Below are 19,075 nucleotides of genomic sequence, written 5' to 3'. Positions count from 1 at the left end.
CAACGTACACACAGAGACTCGGAGCAAGTTTGAGTCGCATGCAGTCGTGGGCCATGAAAGTTGAATTGGCGCATGTTGCTACTGACAGTAGTTGAATACGGTTGGAAAGACGCTGATAGAGACACACACAGAGACTGACAAGAGAAAGGTGGACAGACACAGACAAGAGGAAGACAGAAAGAAAGATACAGAGATGACAGAGACACAGTCAGCGAGAGAGAGACACAGAGGGGAACAGAGACACAGATGGACAGAGAGATGTTGAATCGAACAAACTTAACTCGCTCCATTGAAAGAGATTCCTCAATCTTTGCCCATCCCCGGAAGTCGTTCCAGTTTCTATTTATTTCATTGTATGTGGTGTGTACGTGTAAGCAATGTGGGATATCAATGTAGACAGATATGAACAAGATCAGCAGACAAAACGTCTTTCATACTCTTTGGTTCTTTGAGTGAAGTCACGCAGGTAGAAAAAATAAAATAAATCACGACGTTTCTATCGCAACACGAGCGGTCGTCCTCAGGCGAAAACATCCAGACATTGTCGCGGCAGAAGTCACGTGAGCTACGGCACGTGGCAAAGATAAGGTGACCCCCCACCCCCGTGGCTCGCCCTGCTCAGCTGAGAATTGTTTTAATGCGGTGTGCTCACACGAAATTAATTTCTCTAAAACGAAGGTACTTTGAAAACGCACTGGCTATACTTTTATATAAGTGTTGTGTCCTTAACTAACCACACGGAGACGTCTGGTTGAGGCAACGCGTTTATTATAACAACTCTTTCGAACTCGGCTCTACACACTACTGTACCACGAAGGAGTACGGCCCCTTCCACTTGATATTCTACGCGAGTGACAGCCTCCCTTCTATCGCAGCCTGCACACTCCGGGCTCTGCTACACACGGGTCCCTTAGCCCGGCGTTAAGGGAAGACTGGACGACCCGTCCCTGCCAGGGTACGGGAGCTCACCTCTGGTCCGCTACAACCCGGCTCTAACAAGAGCCTCGGTTGAGGGTCCCTGGGTGCTGGTCCAGTCTTCAGGTCTTCGGATGTCTTCAGGCTTGAGTTGGTGAACACTGCCCGGCCGGTCCAGGTTGGGGTCACCCCTCCCCTCCTGAACCCCCCCCCCCCTGCTCCCAAAACCTTCTGGAAGGTCTTATCTTAAGGGGCCTTAGAGACGGGTGGGGGGTCAGGGATGTTATTCTCCGGTCACGGGGGGGGGGGCGGGGGTTTACTTTGGTCGACCCGTACACACCTCACTCTCTCTCTCGGCTGCCCCCTGTTGACCCGTGAACGTGGTGGCAGGTCAGCTTACAGCGCCTTGTTGTGGCGCTTACGCACAACTTCGTGACTAACGCTGCACGTTCCGTCGTATTCATGCAGGGGGCGCTGCAAACCTACGCATCCCCTGCATGAACGATGGAGGCGCAGGGACAGACGTTCGATCGCATTGGAATCAATTTGCGGACGGCGGTCTTCTCGCACGGCCAGCTCTGTGTCGCCTCATCTCGATCCCGCGATCCCAACCAGGTGAAAGTCCGCATCGAACCAAACCACCGGCAAAGCCATCTACTTAATGACGCGAGAAAATTCACACGAAATATCGTTTTCAATTAATAAGCTTTTAATGAAGAAATACAATTATCTAATTCAAAATAATACAATTCAAAGTTGTTTCATTTTAAAACTTCAAAACGGAGCATCGGGAGCTTGCGTAGAGGCGTCGTTCGTGTGCAATTTTTTCGTGACTTTCCTGGCCCCAGGCCGTAAATGGTTGTGAGGGGCACCGCAGGCGATCTGGCTTGCTTCAAGCCATGGTTGTGAACATCCAGACGTTAATCAGCAAGGACCATTTCTTGTCCTAATTCGAGAAAATCTACATCAACACGTAATACAAAATTATAATTCGTTTTGTAGAGAATGTATCTCCTCTACGTGTAACTTTTGAGTGGTATGCCTTGTAACTGATGAATGATCCGAGTGTGCTCCCTATTTCAAAGACAATGAGTTGCTCCAGAGAAGCTTCCTGAAACATAAAATACCCTTTGACCTGTATCACAAGAACAATGAGTCTCACCTGAGTTATCTGTACAGGTTACTTCCAAAACACACACTTTGTCTTAACATCACTTATTCAATGTTTGACCCTTTTACACAAAATGTTACATGTATGCACACAATCATACAAGTATTAATTCTAAATTATTGACAGGCATATGAACAAAATTGAATTACAGGTGCACCCCAAGCCTGTTCCCACCCCCCCCCCCCGCTTGTGTATATGCAAGATGTGCTGTTTTGAGCTGCCGCAAGATGAGCTGCAACTCTCCTTTTGCTCCCCCCCCCCAACCTTATTTCCTATTTAAGCTTCTGTTCACCTCTCTCTCTCCTTGCCTCTCCGTCTTTCCTACTGACCATGTACCTCGTATTTTCACTCTGTCTATGCTGGTTTATGCAATCCAGAAGTTGAACACGAAATTTAACACTCCTGAAATTCATGGTCCGCCAGGAAGTGTCTGTGTTGTTGGCCTGACTGGTTATGCTTCACATGTTTTTTAGGTTTGTTAAATTCTCGTCTCTCATCTTTTTACCTCCATGATTTGTTCTTGCCATGATTTGTCCTTGACAACTGATGAAGATCGCTTGTGTTGTGATCTAAACGTCGTGATTGTTTTGTTTTAATATAATTTTATTGTATTTCTACATGTGACTTTACCGAAAAAACCAATGAGTAAGGTTACATCGCATTAACAAGAAGCTATTTTAAAAAAATATGCACCGTCTGCTTAACAGTGTATGTACAACATACTATTGCGCCAAAACGAGTTGGCCATTGCATGCTGGCGTCTGGGTCAAAATGTATCAAATTCTAAACATTACCTATAAACTACACAACCAAGATGCCACATCAACCATCACCCCCTACTGACAGGCTCTTGTCCACATGCAGGCCAGTGCAGGGCCACCACCTTGTGCCACACAGGGGCAGGTGCTATTTGGGGATGCTCTTCGAGTGTTTGAGACAAGATACGATACAAAACTCCGAATTGCCAGAGGCGATTAAGCAACCACCATATAATTGGAATAATTAGAACCTTGTGAATGCTTGGGAGCTTATTGACTCTCGCTCATGGTTAGAGATCTACCCAACCCACAGGTCCACAAAGACTGGCCGCTCTTACCCTGCAGGTTGAACCTAGGAATTGAGTGTTCAACTTCATTGTTGTCATTAAAGGCCTGTGACAAAGGTGCATCTATTGGAGCGACATCGTCTCAAGCTTACACATCTAACGGGTCTCCAATTGACTTTGTATTGTCTCGGAGGAAGTCCAACCACACCTCCACTTCCACAAACTGCTGAGAATTGCCTCGCTCTGCCTCACAGTCAGAATTCTCCTCCTGCTTCACGTTTCCTCCATTAATGTGTCGGTCCGACTTTGGAGTTGAATCATCTTCACATTTTACCTTCACTTCTTCGCTCTTCACCATCACTTCTTCATATTTCACCTCGATACCTTTAAAAGTGTCCAAGCTTGGATTTTCTTCCGGTTCTTGTTTCATGAGGGATGGGCTCATTGCGCCACTTTGACTTCCACAAGCTGATTTCAGACTCCACTCCTTGTGGGTCTTCTGATGCTTGTGAGTTCTCTGGTGTCTTTGAAGATGTGGTGACTGTGCAAACGCCTTCCCACACACACTGCACTTGAAGGGTTTCTCTCCCATGTGTGTTCTCTGGTGTACATGAAGATTTGATGAAAGTGTAAACGCCGTCCCACACACACTGCACTTGAAGGGTTTCTCTCCTGTGTGTGTTCTCTGGTGTTTTTTAAGAGTAGATGAATGTGCAAACGCCTTCCCACACACACTGCACTTGAAGGGTGTATCTCCTGTGTGTGTACTCTGGTGTGTTATAAGAACAGATGAACGTGCAAACGCCTTCCCACACACACTGCACTTGAAGGGTTTATCTCCTGTGTGTGTACTCTGGTGTGTTATAAGAACAGATGAACATGTAAACGCCTTCCCACACACACTGCACTTGAAGGGCTTCTCTCCCGTGTGTGTTCTCTGGTGTTTTACAAGATTTGGTGACTGTGAAAACGCCTTCCCACACACACTGCACTTGAAGGGTTTCTCTCCCGTGTGTGTTCTCTGGTGTGTTACAAGAGCAGATGAATCTGTAAACGCCTTTCCACACACACTGCACTTGAAGGGTTTCTCTCCCGTGTGAGTTCTCCGGTGTGCTTGAAGATGTGGTGACTGTGCAAACGCCTTCGGACACACACTGCACTTGAAGGGTTTCTTTCCCGTATGTGTTCTCTGGTGTGTTACAAGAGCAGATGAATGTGCAAACGCCTTCCCACACACACTGCACTTGAAGGGTTTCTCTCCCGTGTGTGTTCTCTGGTGTACTTGAAGATGTGGTGACTGTGCAAACGCCTTCCCACACGCACTGCACTTGAAGGGTTTCTCTCCCGTGTGTGTTCTCTGGTGTACTTGAAGATGTGGTGACTGTGCAAACGCCTTCCCACACGCACTGCACTTGAAGGGTTTCTTTCCTGTGTGTGTTCTCTGGTGTGTTACAAGAGCAGATGAATGTGCAAATGCCTTCCCACACACACTGCACTTGAAGGGTTTCTCTCCTGTGCGTGTTCTCTGGTGCCGTGTCAAATTTCCAGTACGATCCGTGCTGTATGCACGCCGGTCGCATTGTTGCCTTTTTGCACCGAGCCGCGCCGAGTGCCTTTGCTCCATCAGACAAATACTGCAGAGGAAGCGACAGCTGCAGACAGAAAAAAAGAATATAAACACCATCTACACGTCAGTATCGATGCACAGAGGAATGCATACACACAGTAACACGTGACTAACACGTCTATACTTCTTCATATATTCATGTTATAGTGAAAAAGTGTCCCAAATTCATCACACGGGCTGTTATGGCACACAATAAGAGGGCAAATGGTTATAAACGTGCCTGGAAGCCCTGGTATCTTCAAAATGAATGTTAACACAAAACTCCGAGCACACAATTTCGGATGTCTGGCTTCAAAAGGAATATTTATGAAAGCTAAATTCAGCTGACATAGCAAAGGTGTTGAAAATAATACTATTTGTGTTATGCCGAAATGCATAAATGAATGTTAAATCGCAACTTAGAGGTGTGAACCCAGGCACAGATGTCCTTGAATGCTGGGATGAACAGTTCCGACTTCAGCTGCACGTGTGCTGTGATAACTTCCTGACTCCATTCTTACAAAGAGTTGCAGAGAAAAAACTAAAATAAACTGTTTTGATATAAGACCCGTGCTCAATAGGGTTAATAGACTTTACTGCAAATACAAACTTGACACTGTCACACACTCAGAGGTGGAGCCAGGATTTTCAGTTAGGGGGGGCAACCCCTTCGATCGGACTGTTGGGGGGGCACGTGCCACCCCAACCCCACTGGCTCCACCACTGTCACGCACTGGCATGGTTCACAGGTGGTGGTGTGTCCAGACTCACGCCTGGCCACGTTCACCTGCTCAGAATTAATAGTTCCTCATTCCACCAAGTAATTCATTGAGGATCAATCAACACAGCCGAGGCTGCGTGTCTCTCTCTCTCTCCCCGTGGTCGCGTGGATTTCCCTCCCGATCCCCGGGTTTCCCCTCCACATGTAGAGAGTGAACACCGCCACGCGTCCAGAGTGAACACCGTCACGCGCCCAGAGTGAACACCGCAAGGCACCCAGAGTGAACACCGCCGCGCGTCCAGAGTGAACACCGCCGCGCATCCAGAGTGAACAGCACCAAGCGTCTAGAGTGAACACCGCCACGCGTCTAGAGTGAACACCGCCACGCGCCCAGAGTGAACACTGCCACGCGTCTAGAGTGAACACCGCCACGCGTCTAGAGTGAACACCACCACGTGTCAAGAGTGAACACCGCCACGCGTCTAGAGTGAACACCGCCACGCGTCTAGAGTGAACACCGCCACGTGTCTAGAGTGAACACCGCCACGCGTCTAGAGTGAACACCGCCACACGTCCAGAGTGAACACCGCCACGCATCTAGAGTGAACACCGCCACGCGTCTAGAGTGACCACCGCCACGTGTCAAGAGTGAACACCGCCACGCGTCTAGAGCAGTGGTTCTTAACCTGGGTTCGATCGAACCCCAGGGGTTCGGTGAGTCGATCTCAGGGGTTCGGCAGAGCCCCCGCCACGGAGGTCCGGACACACTTGAATTATTGTGTAAATTTGTGATGACACACACGGCCCGCTTGGCCATCACTGGCTGCAGATGATCATGCTACACTGCTTGGCCAATCAGCGCTGCGGGGAATTTGGTGCGTACTCAGTAGTCAACGTGTGACTGTTGTTGTCGTACGTCGTGTGATTTCTTTAATATTTTATCCATACTATGTCGGGCAAAAGAAGAAAGTGGTCGGACGAATATGTACAACATGGATTCTCATGTATCACGGAACGTGATGGGAGTGAGCGTCCTATCTGCATGATTTGCAACGCCAAGTTGAGCAACTCTAGTCTTGCACCGGCAAAACTAAAGGAACACTTCTTGAAGCTGCATGGAGACGGGGAATACAAGAACACAACACTTGCTGAATTCAGGGTGAAGAGAGCCAGATTCGATGAAAGGGCCACTCTGCCTGCTCTTGGATTTGTACCTGTTAACAAACCGATCCTGACAGCATCGTACGAAGTTGCTTACCTGATCGCAAAGCAGGGCAAGCCACACACCATTGGTGAAACACTTGTGAGACCAGCTGCATTAAAGATGGCGAATCTGATACTCGGAACAGCGGCCGAAGGTAAATTATCCCAAATTCCCCTTTCAAATGACACCGTCAGTGACAGAATAGAAGACATGAGTAAAGACATCTTGGCTCAAGTAGTCGCGGATCTGATTTCAAGCCTGGCAAAATTCAGCCTTCAACTCGACGAAACCACAGACGTTTCTGATCTAAGCCAGCTTGCTGTTTTTGTACGCTATGTGAAAGACGACATGATAAAAGAAGAGTTTTTATTTTGTAAGCCTCTTACAACAACAACAACGAAGGCAGCCGATGTGAAGAAGCTTGTGGATGACTTCTTCAGAGACAACAATCTTTCATGGGATATGGTTTTTGCAGTTTGTACGGACGGAGCTCCAGTCATGCTGGGAAGAAAGTCTGGTTTTGGTGCGCTAGTAAAGGCCGATGCACCACACATCATTGTGACGCATTGTATTCTGCACAGGCATGCGTTGGCAACAAAAACCTTACCTCCAAAAATGGCAGACGTATTAAAAACTGTGGTGGAATGTGTGAACTATGTGCGAAAAAGTGCTGAGGCACCGCATCTTCAGTGAGCTGTGTAAAGAAATGGGCTCTGAATTTGAGGTACTTCTGCTCCATTCTAATATTCGGTGGTTATCCCGGGGACAGGTGCTGAATCGTGTTTTTGCCATGCGTGTGGAATTAGCCCTGTTTTTGCAAGAGCACCAACACTGCCATGCAGATTGCTTCAAAAATCCTGAGTTCATTCTCATTTTAGCGTACATGGCTGATATATCCGCAGCTCTCAATCATCTCAATCAGCAGATGCAGGGTGGTGGAGTCAATATCATGCAAGCGGAAGAACACCTGCAGGCTTTTCAAAAAAAGCTACCGTTATGGAAACGACGAACAGAGAACAATAACTTCGCAAACTTCCCGCTTCTGGACGACTGTGCAAGTAAGATCGAAGATGTGTCTGGAATCGGAGATATTTCTGTATCCACGGAACTGAAGCAAACAATTGCCACGCACTTAGATGAGCTTGCAAAGTCTCTCGACGGATATTTCCCTACAAGAGAGTCATATCCAGCATGGGTGAGACAGCCGTTCACGTTTGCTGTTGAAACAGCAGATGTCAATGATGAATTCCTCGACGAAATTATTGAAATTCAGCAGAGCCAGGTTCAACAGCAACTCTTCAGAACAACAACGCTCTCAACGTTTTGGTGTCGACAAATGAACAAGTATCCAGTTATTGCTAAGAAAGCCCTGGATTTTTTTATACCATTTGTTACAACATATCTTTGTGAGCAATCCTTTTCGAGGATGCTGGACATAAAAACGAAGAAAAGGAACAGACTTTGCTGTGAAAATGACATGAGAGTGGCACTTGCCAAGGTGAAGCCACGCATATCTGAACTGATCTCTCAAAGGCAACAGCAGAAGTCACATTGATTTCCAGGTATGTAATTTGTTGTGAGTTTATGCATTGTGTTGGTTTTATTCTTTGAACAAGGTAATGTTCATGCACGGCTCATTTTGTGTACCAGTAAAAAACATATCTATGTCTTGAATTTGAAAAAAAATCACATTTTATTTTTCACTAAAGAGGGGTTCGGTGAATGCGCATATGAAACTGGTGGGGTTCGGTACCTCCAACAAGGTTAAGAACCACTGGTCTAGAGTGAACACCGCCACGCGTCTAGAGTGAACACCACCACGCGTCAAGAGTGAACACCGCCACACTGTTGACGAGCCCCACCTTGTGTTGTGGGCAGGTTGCGTCTGAAAACAAAAGCGGTACAGCAGCTCAAGCGGGCTTGGCCTGGTAAAAAAGAATGAAATCAAAACTGCGTGAATATGTAAAAGTAAAACAAAGTGACAAAGTGGCGAGCCGTGTGAAGACAAATTAAACTTAAGCAAGAGAATTGAAGCAAACGCAATCAGGCGAGGGCAGGAGGCAAGGCCCCGCGTGCCTAGGCTAGGCCCCGTGCTGTAAAGTTCAAACCTGGACATCGCTTCCATGCTCGCTGCTACTCAATTGACATCCCTACGAGAGAGAGAGCGAGGCTTTACCTCGGTAAACAAAAACAACAATCACCACCACAACAACCACCACAACAACAACCACCACCACAACCGCGATGAGAATTTCGCACCTCGGATTTCAGTGCACGGCGGAGCAGCAGCTTCCTGTTACTTCGTGACGTCACGCAGCAGCAGGAGTTGACATGACGTCCATTGCGGGGTACAAAACACTCCCCTCCCACAATGAGCGGCTCTGTGGGCGTGGGTGCCGAACTCGTCGCAATAAACTCGCGATGGCTTTCATGAATATATTATGTTAATGAGCCGCCAGTCACCGGGAGTAGCTTTGCCCAAACAAGGATTCTACTTGAACAGGTAATGATAGTGACCCAGGCAGAGGTGACGTCACGCTCAAGGGCGCAGTGGACCGGGTGGGATGAATACCTTGGTGACATGACGTCACTAGCGAGGTACACCTCCCCCTGGCGTTTCACGCCGATGAGGTAATGCTGAGTGGTGACGTCACAGAGCGGGGTTGGAGTTTAAGTTGATTTAGATACATTTTCCTTGCTCCCTCCCTTGATTAGAGACCCCTTGGGTGTGTGAGCTCAGCAACAACTGTGTGTGTGTACACTGTGTGTGTACACTGTGTGTGTGTACACTCTGTGTGTGTACACACTGTGTGTGTACGTACACTGTGTGTGTGTACGTACACACATAGTGTCTGTACGTACACACTGTGTGTGTGTACACTGTGTGTGTGTACACTGTGTGTGTGTACACTGTGTGTGTGTACACTGTGTGTGTGTACACTGTGTGTGTGTACACTGTGTGTGTGTACACTGTGTGTGTGTACACTGTGTGTGTGTACACTGTGTGTGTGTACACTGTGTGTGTGTACACACTGTGGGGGGCCCAGTCATCTAAGTCAGTCGACCAATGGCATTTTTTCATCAATTTATTATTTTCCAAAAAAAAATATTTTCAATTTACATAACTTTACCGAAAGAACCAAGAATACGGTAGCGCATTCTCTATTTATTGCAGAGATTCAAGGTTCAACACCGACAGACAGACCTGGCTACCCCAGTAACAGTCACCAAAATATGCACAGTCTGCTTAACGGCAGCTGTAAAACATAGCGTTTTGTCATTCACAACGCGCAGGTCATTGCATATTTGTGTCAGGGTCAAAATTGGGGTAATTCCAAACATTATCCAGAAACTACACAACGGAGATGGCGCGTCAATGATCGCCCCCTACCGACAGACTCATTTCCACGTGCAGGCCGGTGCAGGGCCACCTTGTGCCACACAGGGGCAGCTGCCACTTGGGGGGGGGGGGGGTCCTTCGCTTGTTTGAGATGAGATTCGATACGAAACACCGAGTTGCCGAGGCAATTAGGCAAGCGATTTATGAGTGCAAATATGATGTTGGTAACGTAGTGAATGCTTGGGAGCTTCATTGTCTTTCGCTCCTGCTGACAGATGTACCCAGCCCACAGCTCCACAGATACCAGCCGCTCCTCCTGTGCAGGTTCAGCTACGTACAGTGCAAAAGAAGTTCCAGAAACACACAGAGACTCACACAGAGACCAACAGATTAGCATGGTTGGCTACGTATGGTGCGAAATAAGTTCAACGTACACACAGAGACTCGGAGCAAGTTTGAGTCACGTGCAGTCGTGGGCCATGAAAGTTGAATTGGCGCATGTTGCTACTGACAGTAGTTGAATACGGTTGGAAAGACGCTGATAGAGACACACACAGAGACTGACAAGAGAAATGTGGACAGACACAGACAAGAGGAAGACAGAAAGAAAGATACAGAGATGACAGAGACACAGTCAGCGAGAGAGACACAGAGGGGAACAGAGACACAGATGGACAGAGAGATGTTGAATCGAACAAACTTAACTCGCTCCATTGAAAGAGATTCCTCAATCTTTGCCCATCCCCGGAAGTCGTACCAGTTTCTATTTATTTCATTGTATGTGGTGTGTGCGTGTAAGCAATGTGGGATTTCAATGTAGACAGATATGAACAAGATCAGCAGACAAGACGTCTTTGATACTCTTTGGTTCTTTGAGTGAAGTCACGCAGGTAGAAAAAAATAAAATAAATCACGACGTTTCTATCGCAACACGAGTGGTCGTCCTCAGGCGAAAACATCCAGACATTGTCGCGGCAGAAGTCACGTGAGCTACGGCACGTCGCAAAGATAAGGTGACCCCCACCCCCGTGGCTCGCCCTGCTCAGCTGAGCATTGTTTTAATGCGGTGGGCTCACGTGAAATAGATTTCTGGAAGACGAAGGTACTTTCAAAACCCACTGGCTAAACTCTTTTATATAAGTGTTGTGTCCTTAACTAACCACACGTAGACGTCTGGTTGAGGCAACGCGTTTATTATAACTCTTTTGAACTCGGCTCTACACACTACTGTACCACGAAGGTGTATGGCCCCTTCCACTTGATAGCCTACGCGAGTGACAGCCTCCCTTCTATCGCAGCCTGCACACTCCGGGCTCTGCTACCCACGGGTCCCTTAGCCCGGCGTTAAGGGAAGACAGGATGACCCGTCCCAGCCAGGGTACGGGAGCTCACCTCTGGTCCGCTACAACCCGGCTCTGGCGAGAGCTCGGGGAGGGTCCCCGGGTGCTGGTCCAGCCTTCAGGTCTTCGGATGTCTTCAGCCTTGAGTTGGTGAACACTGCCCGGCCGGTCCAGGGGGCCGGGCTTTTAACCCCAGGTCGGGGTCACCCCTCCCCTCCTGATCCCCCCCCCCTCCCAGAACCTTCTGGAAGGTCTTATCTTAAGGGGCCTTCGGGACCGGTGGGGGGTCAGGGGTGTTAGTCTCCGGTCACAGGGGGGGGCCGGGGGTTTAACCTTTGGTCGACCCCTACGCACCTCGCTCTCTCGGCTGCCCACTGTTGACCTGTGAACGTGGTGGCAGGTCAGCTTACAGTGCCTTGTTATGGCGCTTACGCACAACTTCGTGACTAACGCTGCACATTGTCGTTTTCATGCAGGGGGCGCTGCAAACCTACACGCTCCCTGCATGAATGATGGAGGTGCAGGGACAGACGTTCGATCGCGTTGGAATCGATCTGCAGATGGCGGTCTTCTCGCACGGCCAGCTCTGTCGCCTCATCTCGATCCCGCGATCCCGACCAAGTGAAAGTCCGCATCTAACCGGACCCCCGGCAAAGCCATTTACTTAACGACGAGAGAAAATTCACACCAAATATATTTTCAATGAAGAAGCTTTTAATGAATAAATACAATTATCTAATTCTAATGAGTGTTGTTGTGGAGAATGTATCTACTAGATGTGCTCTGCCTTGTAACCAAATACAAATCTGTACCAAAAATGCATTCCAAATGTGCTCTTAAAATTACCTTGCTATGAAGCAGATCAGCAGACACGACATCTTTCACTTATCGATCTCTCCACGAAACAAAGGAATGTTTTTCACAAACTATAACTAGCACAGCCTTCTGGGAGTGCATCATTGATTCAGTGCAAGCCACCTGTGGACTCTTATTGGTGCACAGCGTCTCAAGAGCAGCCGGGCTTGCTTCAACCGATAGTTTCGAACATCCTGACATTAATCAGCAAGGAGCATTTCTAGACCTAATTTGACAAAATCTACATCAACACGTAAGAAAATATTATAATTCGTGTTGTAGAGAATGTACCTCCTTTTCGTGTAACTTTTGAGTGGTATGCCTGGTAACTGAAGAATGATCCGAGTGTGCTCCCTATTTTGAAGACAATGAGTTGCTCCAGAGGCAGACGCTTCCTGAAAACGCGAAAATACCCTTTGACCTGTATCACAAGAACAATGAGCCTCACCTGAGTTATCTGTACAGGTTACTTCCAAAACACACACTTTGTCCTAACATCAATTAATCAATGTTTGACCCTTATAGACAAAATGTTAGATGTACGCACACAATCAGACAAGTATTGATTCTAAATTATTGAGTCATTTTAACTAAATTTTATTACTGCACTGAAATATACTGCATCAGGTTACATCGCATTAACAAGAATATATTTTAAAAAACATATGCACCGTCTGCTAACAGTGTATGTACAACATACTATTGCGTCATTCAAAACGAATAGGCCAATGCATGCTGGCGTTTGGGTCAAAATGGATCAAATTATAAACATTACCTACAAACTCCATAACTGAGATGCCACATCAACCATAGCCCCCTACTGACAGGCTCTTGTCCACATGCAGGCCGGTGCAGGGCCACCACCTTGTGCCACACAGGGGCAGCTGCTACTTAAGGGTGCTCTTCGAGTGTTTGAGACGAGATACGATACAAAACTCCGAATTGCCAGAGGCGATTAAGCAAACACCATATAATTGGAATAACTAGAAACTTGTGAATGCTTGGGAGCTTATTGGCTTTCGCTACTGGTAAGAGATCTACCCAACCCACAGGTCCACAAAGACTGGCCGCTCTTACCCTGAAGGTTGAACCCAGGAATTGAGTGTTCAACTTCATTCTTGTCATTAAAGGCCTGTGACAAAGGTGCATCTATTGCAGCAACATCGTCTCTGGCTTACACATTTACCGGGTCTCCATATGACTTTGCATTGTCTCGGAGGAAGTCCACCCACACCTCCACTTCCACAAACTGCTGGGAGTTGCCTCGCTCTGCCTCACAGTCAGAATTCTCCTCATGCTTCACGTTGAATCGATGGATGTGAAGGTCCGATTTTGGAGTTGAATTTTCATCTTCACATTTGACCTTCACTTCTTCACTCTTCACCATCACTTCTTCACATTTGACTTTCACTTCTTCGCTCTTCACCATCACTTCTTCAGATTTGACCTTCACATTTCACCTTCACCTCTTCATATTTCACCTCGATACCTTTAAAAGTGTCCAAGCTGGGATTTTCTTCCGGTTCTTGATTCATGAGGGATGGGCTCATTGTGGCACTTTGACTGTCACAAGCTGATTTCAGAATCCACTCCTTGTGGGTCTTCTGATGCTTGTGAGTTCTCTTGTGTTTTTGAAGATGTGGTGACTGTGCAAACGCCTTCCCACACACACTGCACTTGAAGGGTTTCTCTCCCGTGTGTGTTCTCTGGTGTACATGAAGATTTGATGAACGTGTAAACGCCTTCCCACACACACTGCACTTGAAGGGTTTCTCTCCCGTGTGTGTTCTCTGGTGTTTTTGAAGAGTAGATGAAACTGAAAACGCCTTCCCACACGGAGTGCACCTGGAGGGTTTCTCCACCGTGTGTGTTCTCTGGTGTGCTACAAGAGCAGATGAATCTGAAAACGCCTTCCCGCACACACTGCACTTGAAGGGTTTCTCTCCCGTGTGTCTTCTCTGGTGTCTTACAAGAGTAGATGACTGTGCAAACGCCTTCCCACACACAGTACACTTGAAGGGGTTCTCTCCCGTGTGTGTTCTCTGGTGTGTTACAAGAGTAGATGAATCTGAAAACGCCTTCCCACACACACTGCACTTGAAGGGTTTATCTCCCGTGTGTGTTCTCTGGTGTGCTACAAGAGTAGATGAAAGTGTAAACGCCTTCCCACACACACTGCACTTGAAGGGTTTCTCTCCCGTGTGTGTTCTCTGGTGTACATGAAGATTTGATGAATCTGAAAATGCCTTCCCACACACATTGCACTTGAAGGGTTTCTCTCCCGTGTGTGTTGTCTGGTGTTTTACAAGAGTAGATGAAAGTGTAAACGCCTTCCCACACACACGGCACTTGAACGGCTTCTCTCCTGTGTGAGTTCTTTGGTGCAAGGTCAAATTTCCAGTACGATCTGTGCTGTATGCACACCGTCGCATTGATGCCTTTTTGCACTGAGCTGCGCCGAGTGCCTTTGCTCCATCAGACAAATTCTGCAGAGGAAGCAACAGAGGAAGCGTCAGCTGCAGACAGAAAAAATTATATCTACAACATCTACACGTCAGTATCGATGCACAGAGGAATGCATACACACAGTAACACGTGACTTACACATCTATACTTATTCATATATTCATGATATAGTGAAAAAGTGTCCCAAATTCATCACACGGGCTGTTATGGCACACAATGAGAGGGCAAATGGTCATAAACGTGCCTGGAAGCCATCGTATCTTCAAAATGAATGTTAATACAAAACTCCGAGCACACAATTTCGGCTGTCTGGCTTCAAAAGGAATATTTAGGAAAGCTAAATTCAGCTGACATAGCAAAGGGTGTTGAAAATAATACTATGTGTTATGCAGAAATGCATAAATTAATGTTCAATCACAACGTAGAGGTGTGAAGCCAGGCACAGATGTCCTTGAATGCTGGGATGAACAGTTCCGACTTCAGCTGCACGTGTGCTGTGATAACTTCCTGACTCCATTCTTACAAAGATTTGCAGAGGAAAACAAAAATATAAACTACCGTTTTGATATAACCCCCGTGCTCAATAGAGTTAATAGACTTTACTGCAAATACAAACTTGACCCTGTCACACACTCAGAGGTGGAGCCAGGATTTTCAGGTAGGAGGGGCAACCCCTTCAGCAATGAAAAATGATAGTTGTTAGTAAGCAAGGAGTTGTTAGTAAGGAGTTGTTAGTAAGGAGTTGTTAGTAAGTAAGGACTTGTCCTATGCTTTTTATTGGACGCGGGTGATCGGCATCGCGCTCGCTGAAGGTGTTTGCCATCAGGGAAGTCGTGTACTGTATACGCAACTGAGCACAATTCTGAGTCGCTTGTAACTGCTTTGCCGTTAATTATTGCCAATTATGGACTCGGACTGTTGTTCTCTCATAGAGTCCCTGGCACGTAATAATATGCCACACGGTGGCAGTGGGGGTTGCAAAATGCTGATTTATCTATATATATAAAAGCGAAATGTGTGGATGTGTCTGTTCGAAAGTGTTTAGCATACTTCCCAACATGCTACACACTTGAAATTTGGCATGTGGGTAGGTTCCATACTGTACACAATAAAAAAAAGTATGAAAATATACTTTCGTATTTTGTATGACCATGAAGTTTGTGGCGTCAACCCGCAACACACCTGAGTTAAGCACTCTGGAATGCTTAGAGCTGTTCACAGCGTGCCGGGAGATTTTAGGTGGTGCTTCGCTCCTGGCCGATTAAGCCATTGTCTTCTCGGAGTTTCAATACATATCCGTGCGAAGAACGGGTACAACAGCTATATTAAATATGAAGCAGAACATTACATCTGTTTGTTTGTGTGTAGCAGCAAAACCTCTCCAACGCTGAGCTCTGGCGTCATGACATTTTCACAGCTTATGCTGTTTGGAATTTCTAAGTGAACGTGACTATTTTCAGCTCGACACGTCATTCCCTTTCCGAGTGGCAAAAATCGACCTTGTGTAGCAATGGATTAAGGTTAAATTTCCTTGAGTGAAAACATTCGATTTAGGTAACTTGATTTGTTTCGGCTTTTTTTCTTTCTTGCAAGCATCAACATTTTAAAGGGTTTTTTCAGTGAAATATATGGGAATATGAAATTTGAAATTTATCCAAGAGAAGAATCCAAGTCCCGGGCGAAGCCGGGTAGTAAAGCGAGTTACTAATAAACCCCAATGATCCGATCAAAATTAGGGATTTCGATCGGATCGTTGGGGGGCACGTGCCACCTCACCCCCACTGGCTCCACAACTGCCACACACTGGCATGGTTCACAGGTGGTGGTGTGTCCAGACCCACGCCTGGCCACCTTCACCTGCTCAGAATTCATGCTTCCTCACTCCAAGTAGAGTGAACACCGCCACGCGTCTAGAGTGTACACCGCCACGCGTCTAGAGTGAACACCTCCACGCGTCTAGACTGAACACCGCCACGCATCTAGATTGAACACCACCACACGTCTAGAGTGAACACCGCTGTGCATCTAGAGTGAACACCGCCACGCATCTAGAGTGAACACCGCCACGCATCTAGAGTGAACACCACCACACGTCTAGAGTGAACACCGCCGCACGTCTAGAGTGAACACCGCCACGCGTCTAGAGTGAACACCGCCACACGTCTAGACTGAACACTGCCACGTGTCTAGAGTGAACACCACCACGCGTCTAGAGTGAACACTACCACGCGTCTAGAGTGAAACTTAAGCAATATGCTCTTTGGTTATTTCGGTAAAGTCACGTAGGAAAAATTAATTCATTAAATAATAACATACGTTTTGATTGCAACACAAGCAATCATCATCAGGTACAAATGAAAGAGAAAACAAACCTAGTAAACTTAGAAACGTATTGCAATACAACACAGAGAGACGGCTAACATAACAGTCAACGCCCCACCTGGATGATAACGTTCTTCCAAAGATTGCTCAATTTGAGAGAGAGACAAAACACAGACACAGAGACACATAGACAGAGAGAGAGATAACACAGAGACACACAGAGAGAGATACACACATAGGCACACAGAGAAACAACGCCTCTGTGTCGAGGCCTTAAATAGAGAGGGGGGGTAGAGAAATTAGCATGTCAATGCAAGGCCGTAGCCATGGAGTCAACATTGGGGGGGACCAAATCTTCCAGGGGGTCGGGGATCTGGGGTCTCTCCCCCCCCCCCCCCAGAATAAAATTAAATTTGAAAACTAATTGCCTGCAATTTCCTGCTTAAAATATTTAACAATTTCACTAACACATGGGATGGATTTTTTTTTAATCTGATACAATGTCTAATATTGTATTGTATTACATTGCTCTGTTTTATCTTTTTTACCTTTTCTTGTTTCATAGTATGTAAAGGCAGAGATTAGTGATTCATAAAGTACAACGCAATCATATAAACAGAAATTACACGAGCACACAGAGAGAGAGAGAGAGAAAGCACACTTAATCAAACTGAGTACAATTAGGAAATGTAATGCAATGTAACACAGAGTCGTCAACACACAATGAACGCATAGCCTGGTTCTTTACGTTCATCCAAAGATTGCTCAACTAAGCAAGATAATTGAAGCAAACGCGATCAGGCAAGGGCAGAAGGCAAGGCCCCTCGTGGCTAGGCCCCACGCTGTGAAGTTCCAACCTGGCCATCGCTTCCATGCTCGCTGCTACTCAATTGACATCCCTACGAGAGAGAGAGCGAGGCTCTACCTCGGTAAACAAAAACAACCACCACTACCACAACAACCACCACAACCACAACAACCACCACCACAACAACCACCACCACAACAACCACCACAACAAGTAAAACAAAGTGACAAAGTGGCGAGCCGAGTGAAGACAAATTAAACTTAAGCGAGAGAATTAAAGCAAACGCGATCAGGCGAGGGCAGGAGGCAAGGCCCCTCGTGGCTAGGCCCCACGCTGTAAAGTTCCAACCTGGCCATCGCTTCCATGCTCGCTGCTACTCAATTGACATCCCTACGAGAGCGAGGCTCTACCTCGGTAAACAACAATCACCACCACAACAACCACCACCACCACAACCGCGATGAGAATTTCTCACCTCGGATTTCAGTGCATGGGCGGAGCAGCAGCTTCCTGTTATCTCGCGACTTCACGCGGCAGGTGACATGACGTCACTTGTGGGGAACAGAAACACTCGCCTCCCGCAAAGAGCGGATCTGTACCTTAAATAATGTTAATGAGCCCGTCCCATACGTGGAGGGATGGGGCGTGGGTGCTGAACCGGTCGCAAAAAATTCGCGACGGCTTTCATGAATGCATTATGTTAATGAGCGGGCAGTCACAGGGCGTAGCTTTGCCCAAATAAGGATTGGCACCGGAACAGAAATCGGCAGCGGCCGAACGGAGGTGACGTCACACCCAAGAGAGCAGTGGTTGGGGGTGGGCGACATGACGTCACTAGCGAGGCCCACCGCCCCCTGGCGTTTGACGCCGATGAGGTCACGCTGAGCGGTGACGTCAGAGAGCGGGGTCAGAGTTCAAGTTTGTTGACAGAAGGGGCGCGGCAGTGACGTGCGGAGCGCTGCGCTCCCGACCAGCCGGGTTCCATTCCCGCTCGTGGCCAACACCGCCAGTGACGATTTTCTGAACCGGTCCTGAGGCTCCCCTACGTCGACTCGGCCTCAAACGAGTACCCGGTGCGGTGTGTAGTAAACATCGCCACTAGGGAGACAAAGGCGGCCGGGCGTGGTGTTGGCCACCCACCCCCTCGTGCGCCGTCCCACCCTTAATAGGTGCTCGCTAACAGCACTTGCCCCTACATTCTGTCCAGGCTATATGGGGGATCTTTGTCTTTGTGTTAGGTGCTCACTAACAGCACTTGCCCCAACATTCTGTCCAAGCTATA

At 47.4% G+C, this 19,075-nt stretch overlaps 3 protein-coding genes across 5 annotated transcripts in view; 1 reads left to right on the top strand and 2 right to left on the bottom strand.

Moving 5' to 3' along the window:
• LOC116957260 (uncharacterized) overlaps positions 1-19,075 on the top strand; it is a 104,848-nt gene that overhangs the window by 48,565 nt on the left and 37,208 nt on the right. The gene's annotated exons all lie outside the window — the stretch shown is intronic.
• LOC142906784 (uncharacterized) lies at positions 2,600-9,004 on the bottom strand. Of its 2 annotated transcripts, XM_076055269.1 has the most exons (3): positions 8,922-9,004; positions 8,525-8,587; positions 2,600-4,783 (listed from the first exon to the last, which is right to left on the bottom strand). In XM_076055269.1, the coding sequence occupies exon 3, from the start codon at positions 4,753-4,755 to the stop codon at positions 3,280-3,282; it is 1,476 nt and encodes a 491-aa protein (XP_075911384.1). In that variant the 5' UTR covers positions 4,756-4,783; positions 8,525-8,587; positions 8,922-9,004; the 3' UTR covers positions 2,600-3,279. The 2 variants fall into 2 exon arrangements, with proteins under 2 accessions (XP_075911384.1, XP_075911383.1); XM_076055268.1 differs by lacking the exon at positions 8,922-9,004 and having other exon boundaries at positions 8,525-8,897.
• Positions 12,034-18,748, bottom strand: LOC142906782 (uncharacterized). Of its 2 annotated transcripts, none has more exons than XM_076055264.1 (2): positions 18,269-18,748; positions 12,034-14,683 (listed from the first exon to the last, which is right to left on the bottom strand). In XM_076055264.1, the coding sequence occupies exon 2, from the start codon at positions 14,627-14,629 to the stop codon at positions 13,634-13,636; it is 996 nt and encodes a 331-aa protein (XP_075911379.1). In that variant the 5' UTR covers positions 14,630-14,683; positions 18,269-18,748; the 3' UTR covers positions 12,034-13,633. The 2 variants fall into 2 exon arrangements, with proteins under 2 accessions (XP_075911379.1, XP_075911380.1); XM_076055265.1 differs by lacking the exon at positions 18,269-18,748 and adding an exon at positions 17,843-17,917.

Source organism: Petromyzon marinus, chromosome 71, assembly GCF_048934315.1.
Source record: "Petromyzon marinus isolate PM22_M1 ecotype Great Lakes invasive population chromosome 71, UKy_Petmar_22M1.pri1.0, whole genome shotgun sequence".
Lineage (NCBI taxonomy): Eukaryota > Metazoa > Chordata > Hyperoartia > Petromyzontiformes > Petromyzontidae > Petromyzon > Petromyzon marinus.
The sequence above is the reverse complement of the archived record's forward strand: the minus strand, read 5'-3'. Positions and strand labels throughout refer to the sequence as shown.

Coding starts and splice junctions, on each gene's coding strand:
- LOC142906784 (XM_076055268.1), bottom strand. CDS start 8,787: ATGGAAGCGATGTCCAGGTTTGAACTTTACAGCACGGGGCCTAGCCTA. Junction 4,784..8,524: donor CAACCTGCCCACAACACAAG/GTGGGGCTCGTC, acceptor TTCTGTCTGCAG/CTGTCGCTTCCTCTGCAGTA.
- LOC142906782 (XM_076055264.1), bottom strand. CDS start 14,629: ATGCGACGGTGTGCATACAGCACAGATCGTACTGGAAATTTGACCTTG.